The sequence below is a fragment of the Lepus europaeus genome, chromosome 5 (genome assembly GCF_033115175.1).
Source record: "Lepus europaeus isolate LE1 chromosome 5, mLepTim1.pri, whole genome shotgun sequence".
Taxonomy (NCBI): domain Eukaryota; kingdom Metazoa; phylum Chordata; class Mammalia; order Lagomorpha; family Leporidae; genus Lepus; species Lepus europaeus.
Genome location: NC_084831.1, coordinates 70,640,399 through 70,655,425, shown reverse-complemented (window position 1 = coordinate 70,655,425; position 15,027 = coordinate 70,640,399). Strand labels below are relative to the sequence as shown.

Here is a 15,027-nt window from a genome sequence, read left to right as displayed (position 1 = left end):
ATACAAATAAAGGTTCCATGTTAATCATGTAGACAAAGTAATATTTTTCCTCTAAGAATTGCCAAATATTTGTGAGTAGAACTGCTGTACTCAATTAAAGAACTTAGAAGTACAGCCATGACAGGACAAAAGCAAAATTTCTCCAGCAGATCCTAAAGAAACCTGATTCTATTCTGGCATTTCCCAAGTCTAATGAGGGTCATGTAACCTACATCTGTTACAGAAATGAAGAACATGTATTTTTTTTATGGTTAAAATATGCTTTCAGATAAAACTGTATTTAAAATTCTTTAAAATTTAATATCAGTAAGTTCCAAAATAATTGTGAAATTGGCAATTGGAATTTTTTAAAGACATTCAACTTCATCATGAAATATGATAGCCACTCCACCTAACTTCTAGGTTCATACTTAAAAACCAACAAAAACTGGCCGGCGCCGCGGCTCACTAGGCTAATCCTCCGCCTTGCGGCGCCGGCACACCGGGTTCTAGTCCCGGTCGGGGCACCGATCCTGTCCCGGTTGCCCCTCTTCCAGGCCAGCTCTCTGCTATGGCCCGGGAGTGCAGTGGAGGATGGCCCAAGTGCTTGGGCCCTGCACCCCATGGGAGACCAGGAGAAGCACCTGGCTCCTGCCATCGGAACAGCGCGGTGCGCCGGCCGCAGCGCGCTACCACGGCGGCCATTGGAGGGTGAACCAACGGCAAAAGGAAGACCTTTCTCTCTGTCTCTCTCTCTCACTGTCCACTCTGCCTGTCAAAAATTAAAAAAAAAATAAAAATAAAAATAAAAAAAATAAAAAAACCAACAAAAACCAATGTCAACAGAGATGTAAATGAAAACAGAAACTGAAAACACTAAAAGTTAAGAATAAGATTATACTTGTTTTATTTTTGCAGCTTAATTTCTGATAGTATTTGAGGATATGAATTTCTGTAGTTCTCTCTTTTTTTATGTATATTTAATTGTTTCCATCTACTTGACAGGTGGAGAAATGAGATGGAGAGAAGAGAACAAGACCTCTTTTATCCACTGGTTCTCTCCCCAGATGCCTGCAACAGCCTGGACTGGGCCAATCTGAAGCCAGGAGCCAGGAGTTCTATCCAGATCTCCCACATGGGTGGCAGGAGCCCAAGTACTTGAGCCATCATCTGCTGCCTCCCAGGATACATCAGCAGGAATCTGGCTCAGAAACAGAATGGCCAGGACTCAATCTGGCATGCCAGTATGATATGCAGACGTCCCAGGCAGTAGCTTAACCCTCTGCACCACAACACCACCCAACTTGCCCTTAAAAATATACATTGTAGCCGCCACAGTGGCTCAATAGGCTAATCCTCCGCCTTGCGGCACCGGCACACCGGGTTCTAGTCCCAGTTGCCCCTCTTCCAGGCCAGCTCTCTGCTATGGCCCGGGAGTGCAGTGGAGGATGGCCCAAGTGCTTGGGCCCTGCACCCCATGGGAGACCAGGAGAAGCACCTGGCTCCTGGCTTCGGATCAGCACGGTGCGCTGGCCGCAGCACGCCAGATGGCCCAAGTGCTTGGGCCCTGCACCCCATGGGAGACCAGGAGAAGTACCTGGCTCCTGGCTATGGATCAGCACGATGTGCTGGCCGCAGCGGCCATTGGAAGGTGAACCAACGGCAAAAGGAAGACCTTTCTCTCTGTCTCTCTCTCACTGTCCACTCTGCCTGTCAAAAAATAAAAATAAATTTAAAAAAATATACATTGTTAGGGGGCTGGTGCTATGGCTCAGCAGGTTGAAGCCCCAGTCTGCAGCACTGGCATTCCATATGGGCGCTGGTTCAAATCCCAGCTGCTCTACTTCCAATCCAGCTCCCTGCTAATGTGCCTGAGAAAGCAACGAAAAATGGCTCAAGTTCTTGGGCCTCTGCACCCATGTGGGATACCTGGAAGAAGCTTCTTCTTTTTTTTTTTTTTTTGACAGGCAGAGTGGATAGTGAGAGAGAGACAGAGAGAAAGGTCTTCCTTTTTGCCGTTGGTTCACCCTCCAATGGCCGCTGCGGCCAGCACATCTCGCTGATCCGAAGCCAGGAGCCAGGTGCTTCTCCTGGTCTCCCATGTGGGTGCAGGGCCCAAGCACTTGGGCCATCCTCCACTGCCTTCCCGGGCCATAGCAGAGAGCTGGCCTGGAAGAGGGGCAACCGGGATAGAATCCGGCACCCTGGCCGGGACTAGAACCCGGTGTGCCGGCGCCGCAAGGTGGAGGATTAGCCTGTTAAGCCATGGTGCTGGCCCCTGGAAGAAGATTCTGATCACTTCAGCTCCGGCAGTTGTGGCCATTTGGGGAGTGAACCAGCAGATGGAAGATCTCTGTCTCTACCTCTTTCTTTCAAATAAATAAAATAATTTTTTTTTTTTAAAAAAAAAGATACGTATTGTTGGGGCTGGATCTGTGGCATAGTGGGTAAAGCCACTGCCTGCGGTGCCAAAATCCCATATGGGTGCTGGTTCGAGTCTCAGATGCTCCACTTCTGATCCAGATCCCTGCTAATGTGCCAGGGAAAGCAGCAGAAGATGGCCCATTTGCTTGGGCCTCTGCAGCCACGTGGAAGACTCAGAAAAAGCTCCTGGCTCCTGGCTCTTGGCTTTGGATTGGCCCAGCTAGAGCCATTGTGGCCATCTGGGGAGTGAACCAATAGATGGAAGATTGATCTCTCTCTGTCTCCCCCTACCCCCTGTAACTCTGCCTTTCAAATAAATAAATAAATCTTTAAAAAAATAAATAAGTAAATTACAGATATACAGATACAGATATAACTGGAGTAGGCAATTGGTGCAGAGGTTAAGATGCTGCTTGAGATGCCCACAGCCCAGACCAGAGTGCCTAGTTTGAGTACTGCCTCTTCTGCTTCTCATTCAGCTTCAGGCTAATGTGCACAGCAGGAGGCAAGCACTCCCACAGGAGAGACCATATTGTTTTGGACTCCTGGCTTTGGCTTGGCCAGTCTTGGTGTGGTGGGCATTGATGAGTCAAACAGCAGATGGCAGATCTTTAGCTATCCCTGGGTCTCACTTTCTCTATCAAATAAAATGAAAATAAATGCTGGTAAAAGCTTAAAAATACATATAGTCACTTTTTAATTCTTACTATAATTACTACATTTCTGTTCAGGAATTCAGCCATTTCAGTTACAGACAACTTTTTGAACAGAATTTCTTTAGAGACATGAAGAGACATCAGGCGTTCCAGGTCACAGCTGGGACTGGTTTGTGGAAGAGCCAAAAGGAGACTCAGCTGAAAGTGTTATGCAGGACACATATCTGCTCCTGACGTCCAACGGTGAGCTATTTCCACACCTGCTATCCCACAGGCACAATATATATAAAAATTGATTTAGCTGAAGTCTGAGGGGCGGAGGGGAGAGAGTGCACTCCCACCCACTGGTTTACTCCTTATATGCCCACCACAGCCAGGGCTGAGCTAGGCTGAAGCAGGAAGCTGGGAATTCAATCCAGGCAGTGGCAGAGCCTCAACCATTTGAGCCGTTATCTGCTGCCTTCCAAGGTGTGCATTAGCAGGAAGCTGGAATCAGAAGCACTCCAAAATGAGATAACAGGTTTCACCAGCTGTGTCTTAACTACTAGGCCAAACGCCTACCCCATAAATGTAAATCTTACTAATTTTTCTAGTTCTGACCATTTTTCATCAAATTTAAATGGCTGAGAAAGGTAAATAGCCACTTACCGTTTCTTTGAAGGAAGAGTTTAGCCAGCGATTATTCACTACATTCTGTATGGATGTGGGTGGGTTTTCTAAATCCTCAAAGGAATCCATTAATATAAAATCCAGAACAACATCATAAAAATTTAGATTTTTCACCTGCATTAAATTGTGAATTAAGACAGAAACTATTATTACAAAGAGCTGAAAGAAAATTTGAGTTAAGGCAGGGTTTTCTGAGTTCAATAGATCACCTCTCTAACCAAAAAAAAAAAAAAAAAAAAAAAAAAAAAGGAAGAGAAAAATATGAAAATGACCTGAAATTACAATTTACATGGCAGCTCCCTATTAATCCTCTCTCATCTCTAATCTAGGAGTGCTCTGTTCAAGCTTCTCTCCTAGCACCCATACTGCTCAGTCAGTCAGCTTTGTTAGTTACTGGTAGACCCAGCTATCTTTCCCATCAGAACATCAGCCTCTTGCTCTTTCATTCATTCATGCACATTGCATTGTACCATGTGCTATACCAAATGCTCAGACTTTTACAGTTAAGCAAACGAGATGCCTAGAATCTAGTGAGGGAAACAGACAGCAACACAATATTCCCACGAATATCCAATTAGAAACTGGGATAAGGATAATAAAGGAAAAAGTACATGGTGCTTTGACAGCCTAAGTTGAAGATTCTAATTTTTTAAGCCAGATGTCAGAGGATGCTTCTGTCAGGGAAGAAAAGGCATCCCAGGTCAAGGAAGTAAGTGTCAGAGACTTCAATGTAAGAAGGAATACAGTGGCACAGATTTGAAAGAAACCACGGGAAGCACACTGTAGTTCTCTACAGCAGAAACCACAGGAGCACCTGGCTGGGACAAGAACGGCGTATGGCCTAGGTCAAGGGTTTTCGATTTTCTTCTCCCACTGTTTTGGGATGGAGTTGAGGCTGGTGAAGGCAGAAGGGGCATGGGCAATCAGATTCAAACCTTTTAAGGATCCTGTTCACAGCAGTGTGGAAAGCAGAAGAGCAGAGCAGAGGGAAGGCAAGGAGGGGAGGGGGTCAACAGGGGAAAGACCACAGATAATTAGGCCCAGATGGAGGTGGCAGCAAGAGAAAAGTTGAAGTCATTGAAAGAGATTTAGCAGTTGAAGTTGAAAAACTTGGAGATGAATATGGTAAAGCAGGTGAGGACAGGGAGGGGAGAAGGATGAGTCCAAGGTTTTGGGCCTTCAGATCTGAACAGATGCTGATTCCATGCAGCGACACTGGAGAGAGATTATGCCTCCACGTATTTGTCTTCTCTCCTCAGAACAGCTCTGAGCTCCTTCTAAATAGATTTTTAAGCTTCCATTACAAGATGCTCCAGGCCTCACTAATTACTTGTCCCACCCAAGGCTGAAATCGGCCATTTTCCCAAGGAGTCCTTGTTGCTTTTAGGGGAGAGCAGCAGTTAGAAGTCATATTCTGTGTGCTTTAAATACTTTTTAGGGGGTGATGCTGCTTCCAGACCCTCTCAGTGAACAGAGCTCAGAAGCATACGTGTATTTACATGTGCATAAACTGTTCCATGTGTATTTATTTGTGTAACTATATATTTTATGAACCGTAAATTTACACTGACAGCTCCAATTTGAATCCTAACTTGTTATATCTTCCTTCTCCTGACAGTGAAAATCTGGCTGTGATTTTCATGGGTATATTTATTTGTTAAATGCAGTGTATGTAGTCAATTCTCCAACCCCCAACAGGGTAGCCTATGTGATGGTGTCCTTGCATAGGTAGACCTTACTGCCCTGATAGAACCTGCCAATTGACTTTTGGATGGAAGGAAGAAGAAAGGAGTGAACACAAGAAGGGAAGGGTTTTAAAAAAAAAAAAAAAACTGTCAACAACTGCTGCCCCAATGTATAGAATACAACTGCTATTGTTTATGACACTGTCAGATAATGTTGTTGTCCCACTCCCATATAACTGCTTTGGCTGTCGCTTAACAAGGATAAGAAAATGGTAAAAATTGTAAAAATTATGGGCAAATAACTAAGAGGAATAAACACTATGAAAAATCTGGACTTACCCCTCTAGCAGCAAGTTCCATTTCAGTACTATCCCAGTGATCAGTCTGTTCCAAAAAATAGATCATTTCATCAAACACATCTTCAAACTTCTTTGGATTCTATGGAAGAAAACACATTTTTTAATTAATTAATTAATTTATTTATTTATTTTTGACAGGCAGAGTGGACAGTGAGAGAGAGAGACAGAGAGAAAGGTCTTCCTTTTTGCCGTTGGTTCACCCTCCAATGGCTGGCACACCGTACTGATCCGAAGGCAGGAGCCAGGTGCTTCTCCTGGTCTCCCATGGGGTGCAGGGCCCAAGCACTTGGGCCATCCTCCACTGCCTTCCCGGGCCATAGCAGAGAGTTGGCCTGGAAGAGGGGCAACTGGGACAGGATCCAGTGTCCCGACTGGGACTAGAATCTGGTGTGCCGGCGCCGCTAGGCGGAGGATTAGCCTGTTGAGCCATGGCACCGGCCAGAAGAAAACACATTTTAATACTGAACTCAACAACAAGGCTCTGGCATACAAAGTAAGCAAGTTACTCTTCAAGTCACATTTGTCAGATCTTAATTCAATTAGATTAATTAATTGAATTAGAATATAGTTTCAAGCTATGCCAAATGAATTTGATTTTCTATTTGGTTCTAATTTGCAGAAGTCAAGACTAAGATTCTTAGTCAAGGGTCACCGTAAACTTTTTACGACCCAAATAAGTCTGCCTCTTGAAGTCAGTTCTTAAGATGAAAATCTAATTACAGGGGACACTATGTGATGCTTTTGGTGCAGAACTGCTCCTTTCAGAGGAACTCTAGTTCAGATCCCTGGGTTCACCTGCCAGGAAAATGTCAAGAGAGTCATATAAGATTTACATGGGAATTTCAAAATAATTAATACTACTTTATGTTTCCTTAGTACTTTATCTTTAAAGTTGCTTTCCCATGTATCATTTATTTAATCATTATAACAACCTTCTGAAATACAGTAATATATAATCCTATTGATTAAATGAGGGAGTTGGGGTTCAGAGATTGGATCTGAAAACCAGGTGTGTAAATGGCTCAGGAAAGGCCCATCTGATTCTCCTCTCATCACCTGGGCAAACCTCACAGAAAGTCAAGCCATTCCTCACAGTCTCAATGGAATTCTTGTCACTGCTTCTGCCTTATTCAGTCCCATGACCATAAATGAGTAAGAGGCAGCTGGATGTGTATTCCAGACTTTTGCAACCAATGCTATTTCCTGTGACTCTCTTCCTGAACACGATGAGGGGAGGTAAAAGATGAGGTATTAGTGGTAATAACAGTGGGATAATTATAGTAGATGATTCTCACCATAACATTCACAAATTTTATGGCAAATCAGGACTAACCTGATGACAAACAACTTGGTAAAAAATGGTACAGACTTTATACACAAAAAATAAATCAAGCCAAGAAGAAATCAACGTTCTTTAAGTTATTTATCTTTAGTAAGTGAACCTTTACAATTATCTAGAAAAGCTTTTTCTCCTATTAAAATTTAATGTACTTCTTCATTTCAACCAAAAAGACAATTAAAAACTTGCCAGCAAAACAAGTTTACCTTTCGTGCTTTTACAATTAAAGCAGATAAAATCTTCCTTCCACTCTCAGCAAGGAATATCCTGTTGGCTGTTTCTGAAAGAATTACCTGAAAAATCATCCATCCCCAAACAAAGAAAAAAGAAACATATAATGAATTTGAATGGACATCCAACTTCACAGCACATCTATGCAATAACAATCCTAATATAGTTAATGGATGACACATGATGCTGTGTCAAAACGCAGACACAGAGAAAGTCCAGATTCATTAAAAGAGCTCTTGAAACAAACAAACAAAAAAATTAAAGGTAGATAAATTTGAATTTAAATTCTGTTCAGTACCTTATTAGAAAATCTAAAATAAGTTTTATATAGCCCCAAGACATAAGAAAACAAAGATATGTTGTTATTAAATGACCTTATTTAAAGAAATCAATGATTTTAGAATTGACTCAAACTTTTAAAAAGAACCTAGAATATACACTGTTGATAATAGAAAAGCAGGTTTTTATTTTAGGCAGCCATTTTTATACACCTGCAACCATCAAATATCCTATTTTGGGGGCCAGCATTGTGGCACAGTGGGTTAACTGGCCTCCTGCAGTACTGGCATCCCATGTAAGTGCTGGTTCTAGTCCCAGCTGCTCTACTTTTAAGCCAGCTCCTTGCTAATGCACCTGGGAAAGCAGTGGAAGATAGCCCAAGTTCTTGGGCCCTTGCTACCAACATGGGAGCCCAGAATGGAGTTCCTGGCTCCTGGTTTCATCCTGGTCCAGCCCCAGCTGCTGCAGCCATCTGGGGAGTGAACCAGCAGATGGAAGACTTTCTGTGTGTATGTGTGTGTGTCCCTCTCTCTGTTGCTCTGCCTTTTAAATAAATAGATAATTTTTAAAAAATATCCTATTTTAGGGCCAGCCCTGTGGCATAGCAGGTAAAGCCTGCATTGCCAGTATCCCATATAGGTGCTGTTCAATTCTCAGCTGCTCCACTTCCAATCCAGCTACCAGCTAATGCACCTGGGAAAGCAGTGGAAAATGGTTCAAGTGCTCGGGCCCTTGTACCCACATGCAAGACCCGATGAAGATCTTGGCTCCTGGCTTTGGCCTGGCCCAGCTCTGGCCATTGTGGCCACTTAAGGAATAAACCTGTGGATGGAAGACTGCTTTCTCTGCCTCTGTCTCCCTCTCTCTCTCTCTCTTTCTGTAAATTTGCCTTTCAAATAAAATAAACAAATCTTAAAAAAAACTGTATTAAAAAATCTTATTTTGACAAAGTGTGGTGAATGTGGGAGAGGACGGTGACAAGTAGAAATAGATGAAGGGGAGTAGCAGAAAAGAGAAACAAACTTGGTAGGATTGGTATCTGGCATCAGAGACAGGGATGATAAAGACCAAAGAGCCGTACTGTTGATATGCACTGGGCTCTCTAACTTGAGGGTGAGATGGAGCAGCTGGGTGAATCTCTTAATGTTAGACAAAATACCTGAAAAGCCTGTCGAATACAGTGAAGTTTGGCAAGAAAATCACTGTCTCCCAGGCACTCCAACATTTCAGTTCTATGTAATAAAAAGGGGAGACAATTGTTAAACTACATTCAAGAGCAAGCCTACAACAAATCTGGATTCAAACAAGGCTTAACCTCAGGACCTTAATATAAAACATATGTCTTCTCAAAACTGACAGACCATGTTTTTAAAAAGTTGTTTTTCAACTTGGGTCTAAAAAGAATTATTCCCAGTTCTCATAAACATTTTTAAATAAACAGCACACAAACAAAACAACAGCACCTTCATACTTTCCATAAACATAAGCAAAACTGAAATGGTACCTCAGTACTCTTGAGGAAATTTTTCCTTCTTCAACTAAATGCATGGCTTCTTCATAAAAAGGGCAGTGGCAAAGAGACTCCAGGCTGTAGGTTTGCCGCCCTTCTCTGTGCTCTGCAAGCTACAGACACAGTGGGTTAGAACAGGCTATGCTGACACAAGAAGAAAAGCTACACAAGCAAGAAAATAGGATCTCAGTGATGTCAAAATATACTAAATTAGATTAATGTCCCCTAAAAATCACTCAATCACAGTTGTACAATAATAAGATTTGAATTCACTTTTGCTTCAAAATTCAATTGTTGAAAAGTACAACTTTGTAACAAGCTACGTTCATTTTCTTTCTTAAATTTTATTTATTTATTTGAGAAGCAGAGAGGTAGGGTGGAGAGAGAGAGAGAGAAAGAGAGAGGGAGAGCAAGCAAGCTCCCATTTACTGGTTCACACACCAAATGCCCAGGCACTGCAGAAGTTAGAAGCCAAGAACTGAACCCAAGTTTTCCATATAGGTGACAGGAACTCAATCACCTTGGCTGCCTACCAGGGTCTGCAATAGCAAAGAGCTGGAGTCAGGAGGCAGAGCCAGGAATCAAATCCCAGTATTCCAATGTGGGAAGCAGGTGTCTTAAACACTAAGTTAAACGTCTGCTCCTTACTTCCTTTTAAATCCAGCCACTTATATCAATAGTGCACAGGAAAGCAAGATCTTATAGTTCATGAGGAAGACTAACAGAGGAGGTGGCTGGCGTCATGCCGTGGTGCGCAAAGCAGCTGCTACTGTGACACTGGCATCCCGCATGGTGCCAGTTCATGTCCTGGCTGTTCCACTTCCCAACCAGTTCCCTGCTCATGTGCCTGGGAAAGCAGTGGAGGATGGCTCAAGTATGTGGGCCCCTGTCCCCACTTGGGAGATGAGGATAAAGCTTTTGGCTTCTGGCTTTGGCTTGGCCCAGCCCTAGCCATTGCTGCCTTTGAGGAATGAACTAGCAGATGGAAGAGCACTCTCTCTCTCTTTCCTTCTCTCTGTCTCTCCTTCTCTCTCTGTAACTCTGCTTTTCAAATAAATTAAATCTTAAAAAAAGAACAGAGGATGAAGCATTAAAAAAAAAAAGCAGGAGGATTTTATTATCCAAGAAATACTTAAAAATATTACAACTCATGATTGTAAATGCATGAAATTATCTATGAAAACATCAAAATGTTCTATTTGGCTATTCTAAGAAATTTTGTTCTTTTATGTAGCTTTGGGTCAGTTATTTTTAGATTTATTATTTGCTGGTGGCTGCTTAACCTGCAGCACCACAATGCCTGCCCCATAACTTCTTTTTTTTTTTTTTTTAAAGATTTTATTTCTTTATTTGAGAGGTAGAGTTACAGACAGTGAGAGGGAGAGAAACAGAAAGGTCTTCCAGCCACTGGTTCACTCCCCAAATGGCTGCAATGGCTGGAGCTGAGCTGATCTGAAGCCAGGAGCCGGGAGCTTCTTCTGTGTCTCCCACGTGGGTGCAGGGACCCAAGGACTTGGGCCATCTTCTCTGCTTTCCCAGGCTATAGCAGAGAGTTGGATTGGAAGAGGAGCAGCCAGGACATGAACCAGTGCCCACATGGGATGCCGGCGTCACAGGTGTAGGCTTAGTCCACTACGCCGTAGCACTGGCCCCTGGTTAATTTTTGCATAACTGAAAAACAGCCACTTGTTCCTGGCTAGGATAACAACTTTACAAATGGATTTCTACTCTCTGACCGTTCACCAAAAACAACTGTAAACACCATATAGCCAGTTGAGCAAAAAAACCTCTGGGGTGATTTAAATTTTTAACATCAGGTCATTCATAGAGTGGAGTCCTATATTTTTGTCTTCTTTTAAGCATGTTTTATTGAGATATAATATTAGAAAATTCCATAAAATTCACCCTTTTAGGACTTCAGTCTTTTTCAGTGGTTGAGCAAATCCCATTGTATGGATAGAGACCACATTTTCATCCATTCCTCACAGCTTGGGTTGTTGGCACTTTGGGCTATCATGAAGAATGCAGCTAGGAACATCTGTATACATGTTTTGTGTTGGTATGTTTTCAGTTCTCTTGGTACATACCCAGGGTCACTAACTCAATGTTTTCTACTTTCTGAGGAACTCTGAAACTGTTTTTGTAAAGTGGCTGTCCATTCTCCATTACCCTCAGCAATCTATAAGGATTTGAATTGAATTTTTCCACATCCTCAATAACAAGTGTTATTGTCCACCTTCTTTACTATAGCCACCATAGTGGATGTGAATTGATTTGCATTCCAAAATGATCCATGGTGTTGGCATTTTATCACTATCTTATTGGCCATTTACATATTTTTATTGTAGAAGTATCTATTCAAAACCTTGATCCCTTTTTCAAAGTGGGTTATCTGTTCATTTATTATTGAGTTATAAGAGTTCTCTGTATACTTTAATTTTTCAAGTTTTACTATTAAGACATTTATTTATTTTATTTGAAAGGTAGAGCAACAGAGAAAGGGGAAGGGAGAGCAACAGAGAGAAAGATTTTTCATATGCTGATTCACTCCCTAAATTGCCCCAATATCCAGGTTTGGGCCAGACTAAAAGCAGGAGCCAGGAACTCCATCCTGATCTCCCATCTGGGTGGCAGGAGCCCACGCTCTTGGCCATCTTCCACTGCTTTCCCAGATGCAACAGCAGGAAGTCGGATTGGAAAAGAAGGAGCAGGGATCCAAATGGAGGCGCTGATGAAGGAAGCTGGTGTCACAAGCTGCAACTTAACCCACTCTGCCACAATGTGAGTCCCTGTATTCTTTTTTTAAAAAAGACTTGTAAACATATTTATCTTTAAGTCAGAGCAACAGAAAGGGAGGGAGGGAGAGCTCGCTCGCTCGCTTGCTTGCTCTTCTATTTGCTGGTTCACTCCTGAAATTCCCAGCCGGGGCTGGACCAGACTGAAGTCAGAAGCCTGGAATTTCATCAGGGTGTCCCACATGGGTGGATGGGGCCAAGCACTTGGACCATCATCCACTGCCTCCCAAGAGCATTAGCATGGAGCTAGACTGGAAGCAGAGCAGCCAGGATTTGAACAGGTGCTCATATGGGATGCCAGCAACACAAGTAGTAGCTTAACTTGGTGCACTACAATCTCAGCCCCAAGAGTTCTTCATATATTCTAAATACAAGCCCTTTGTGATACATATAATTTACAAATATTTTCTCCCATTCTGCTATTTTTTTACACCTTTTTGTTGATATTAGTTGACGCACTAAAGCTTTTACATTCATTCATTCATTCAAGAAACAGAGAGAGAATGCGAGTTCTTTCATCTTCTTGTCTGCTCCCCTCAACAGGTTGAAACCAGTAGCTGGAAACTCAATGCAGGTGTTCCACGTGCATGGCAAAAACCCAATTACTTGAGCCAGCTTCCCATGGCCTACACCAGCAGAAATCTGGATTCTGGAACAGAGCTGAGACTTGAATTCAGGTACTCTGACATGGGATGTGGGCATCTTAATTGACGTCAACATCTAAGCTAAACACCTGCCCCAGCTTTATTTTTTTCCCATAAAATCCAATTAGTCTATTATTACTTTTATCTCCCTTAACCTTTACTTCTCATCACACAGAACATCAAGGTTAGCCAGGAGTGAGTGATTAGGGACTTTTAAGGTCTTTCCTGGGTGTGTGCATAGCCTGATTCCCAGTAATAGATTGAGTCTTTTTCCCAAGCCGCTTTTGACGGTCTCATTGCCCAGTTTTCCTATTCCAAAATTTTAAAAATTTATTTTCATCTTATTTGAAAGACAAACAGATAGCAAGAGAGTCACAGAGAGATAGGGACAAAGATCTTCCATCCACTGGTTCACTCCCCAAATGCCAGCAACAGTTAGGGCCAGGTCAGGCTGAGAGCAAGGATGTCAGAACTCCATCCAGGTCTCCCAGGTGGGTGACAGGGACTCAAGCACTTGAGCCATCCACTGCTGCGTCTCACGGCAGGCATTAGCCCCTGGATCAGACATGCAGTAGCTCACACTCAAACCATGTACTCTGATATGGGATGTAGGCATCTCGGGCCTTAACACTTTGCCAAAAGCCCATCTGTGCTCTAACTCTTCTTTATCTCCAGGTACTATGGCCACCTCAGGCAGCTGCAGTGGTAAACAACTGCCAGTGATTTCTTTTCAAAATGGCACCAGGAATAAGACTTTGCATACAGAGTGAGCTCTGAGTCAGGTCACAGAACGACAAGTCCTGAGATTGCAGCTTTGCAGAGAGTTGTCAAACAGTAAAAGTTCTCCAGGCGCGGGGCTTTTGCGAAACACCAAAGCCATTACATTCCTTCCAGCAGTTGCCAGTTCCTGGCTTCCACAGCTCCCACAGTTGAAAGACTTGGTTTTCATGACTCATGTGGAGAGGGAGATGGAGACAGCGCAAACTAAACACCCACAAAGCTCACGGCTTTTATGAAGATTCAGCCATTTTTCTTGAATAAACATTCCTTGAAATGTTGCAGGTCTTCTGTCCATTTTCAGAGTTCTAGAAATGTTGATTTTCACAGCTTTTGCCAGTGTCCTCTTTGCTTTTGTGAAGGCCAGGTTTGGCCATCTTTACTCCACTGCTCCCTAAGTACTTCTCCAGGCCTTCGTTCTGGCACTTCACATGCATCTGGTGCTGTACTACATGCTTTGACTTGATTATCTCATTTATTTCTTACACTAACTCGTAAGTTAGGTACTATAATTATCCACATTTTACAGATGAAGAGTAGCAGGAACCTGCACCAAGTCCCATAACTAAAAGATAAGATTTAAATGCATGCACATTACTCTAGGATATTTACTTTTTTTAAAGAAAAAAATTTAAAGAAAAATTTTAAAGGAAAAATTATTTAATTTGAGAGATGAGGGTGGGGGGCTTAGAGAGAGAGAGAGAGATAAGGAGAGAGAGAGAAAAAAGAGAGAAAGGCAGAGAGTTCTCATCTATTGGTTCATTCCCCAAATGCCTGCAACAGCCAGGACTGAGCCAGGCTGAAACCAAAAACTCAATCTAGGTCTCCCACGTGGGTGACAAGACCGATTTGGGTGAGCCATCACCTGCTGTCTCCTAGCGTGCACATTGGTAGGAGCTGGAATCAGAACGGGGTCAGCACTCAATCCTGGGTACTCTGATCTGGAATGCAGGTCTCCCAAGCAGCATCTCAACCATTACACTGCAAACCCATTCCCAGAATTTATACCCTTAAACACTAAACTATACCCTCTCTACCCAAAGAATCAGGGAATAAGAAGTTTCAGCAAATATGTCTATTAGACTATAGGCAATATCATAGCAAAAAGATGTATTGATATGACATTCTCCAGCATTACGTATTCTCTGCTGTAACATCTCCCTTCATATTTTAAGGAACATCAGTTTTCCTAAAGGCAAAGTATTTTGAGGTTAAAAAAATAATCCTGACAACTTTTATGAAATAACTCAGAATGGAATTCCTACCAGGGGAAAAATTCCAAGAAGGAAACTGGGGCTCTAATTAAGCTCCAGATAAAATAATTTATACTAATCAAAAGTGAAGAAATCCAGCAATAAGAAATTCCAGGTAAAATCTTGACTGATTGGTCTACTTAGCTTATTTGTTGTTTTGGCTAAAGTAATCATTTAAATAAGCCTCCCAAAATAGGCCTGCAGCTGTGAAAAATAAATCACGCTGAAGATTTAATACCAACTAACAGTATAATCAACTGTTCTTAAAGGATAATGGCAACTCAGAAACATTTATTTAAATCATTAAGCTTAAAAATTTCAAAGTAAAAAAAAATCATTAAAATGTTGGTTGAAATTCTCATTTTAGAATACATCTTATAGAAAGAATTTTTCAACAACATTTCGAAAAACTTTTTCAACAGTTTCA

General features: G+C 42.3%; 1 protein-coding gene across 3 annotated transcripts in view; it reads right to left on the bottom strand.

Annotated features, from left to right (window-relative positions):
• MIGA1 (mitoguardin 1) overlaps window positions 1-15,027 on the bottom strand; it is a 105,174-nt gene that overhangs the window by 12,814 nt on the left and 77,333 nt on the right. For 2 of the 3 annotated variants that reach the window (XM_062191584.1, XM_062191582.1), the window contains 5 exons: window positions 9,126-9,244; window positions 8,781-8,853; window positions 7,318-7,404; window positions 5,753-5,851; window positions 3,708-3,842 (listed from right to left, as the gene is read on the bottom strand). In XM_062191584.1, the coding sequence (XP_062047568.1) occupies window positions 3,708-3,842; window positions 5,753-5,851; window positions 7,318-7,404; window positions 8,781-8,853; window positions 9,126-9,244 (513 nt within the window). The remainder of the gene's footprint in view (window positions 1-3,707; window positions 3,843-5,752; window positions 5,852-7,317; window positions 7,405-8,780; window positions 8,854-9,125; window positions 9,245-15,027) is intronic. The other variant, XM_062191583.1, reaches the window with a different exon arrangement.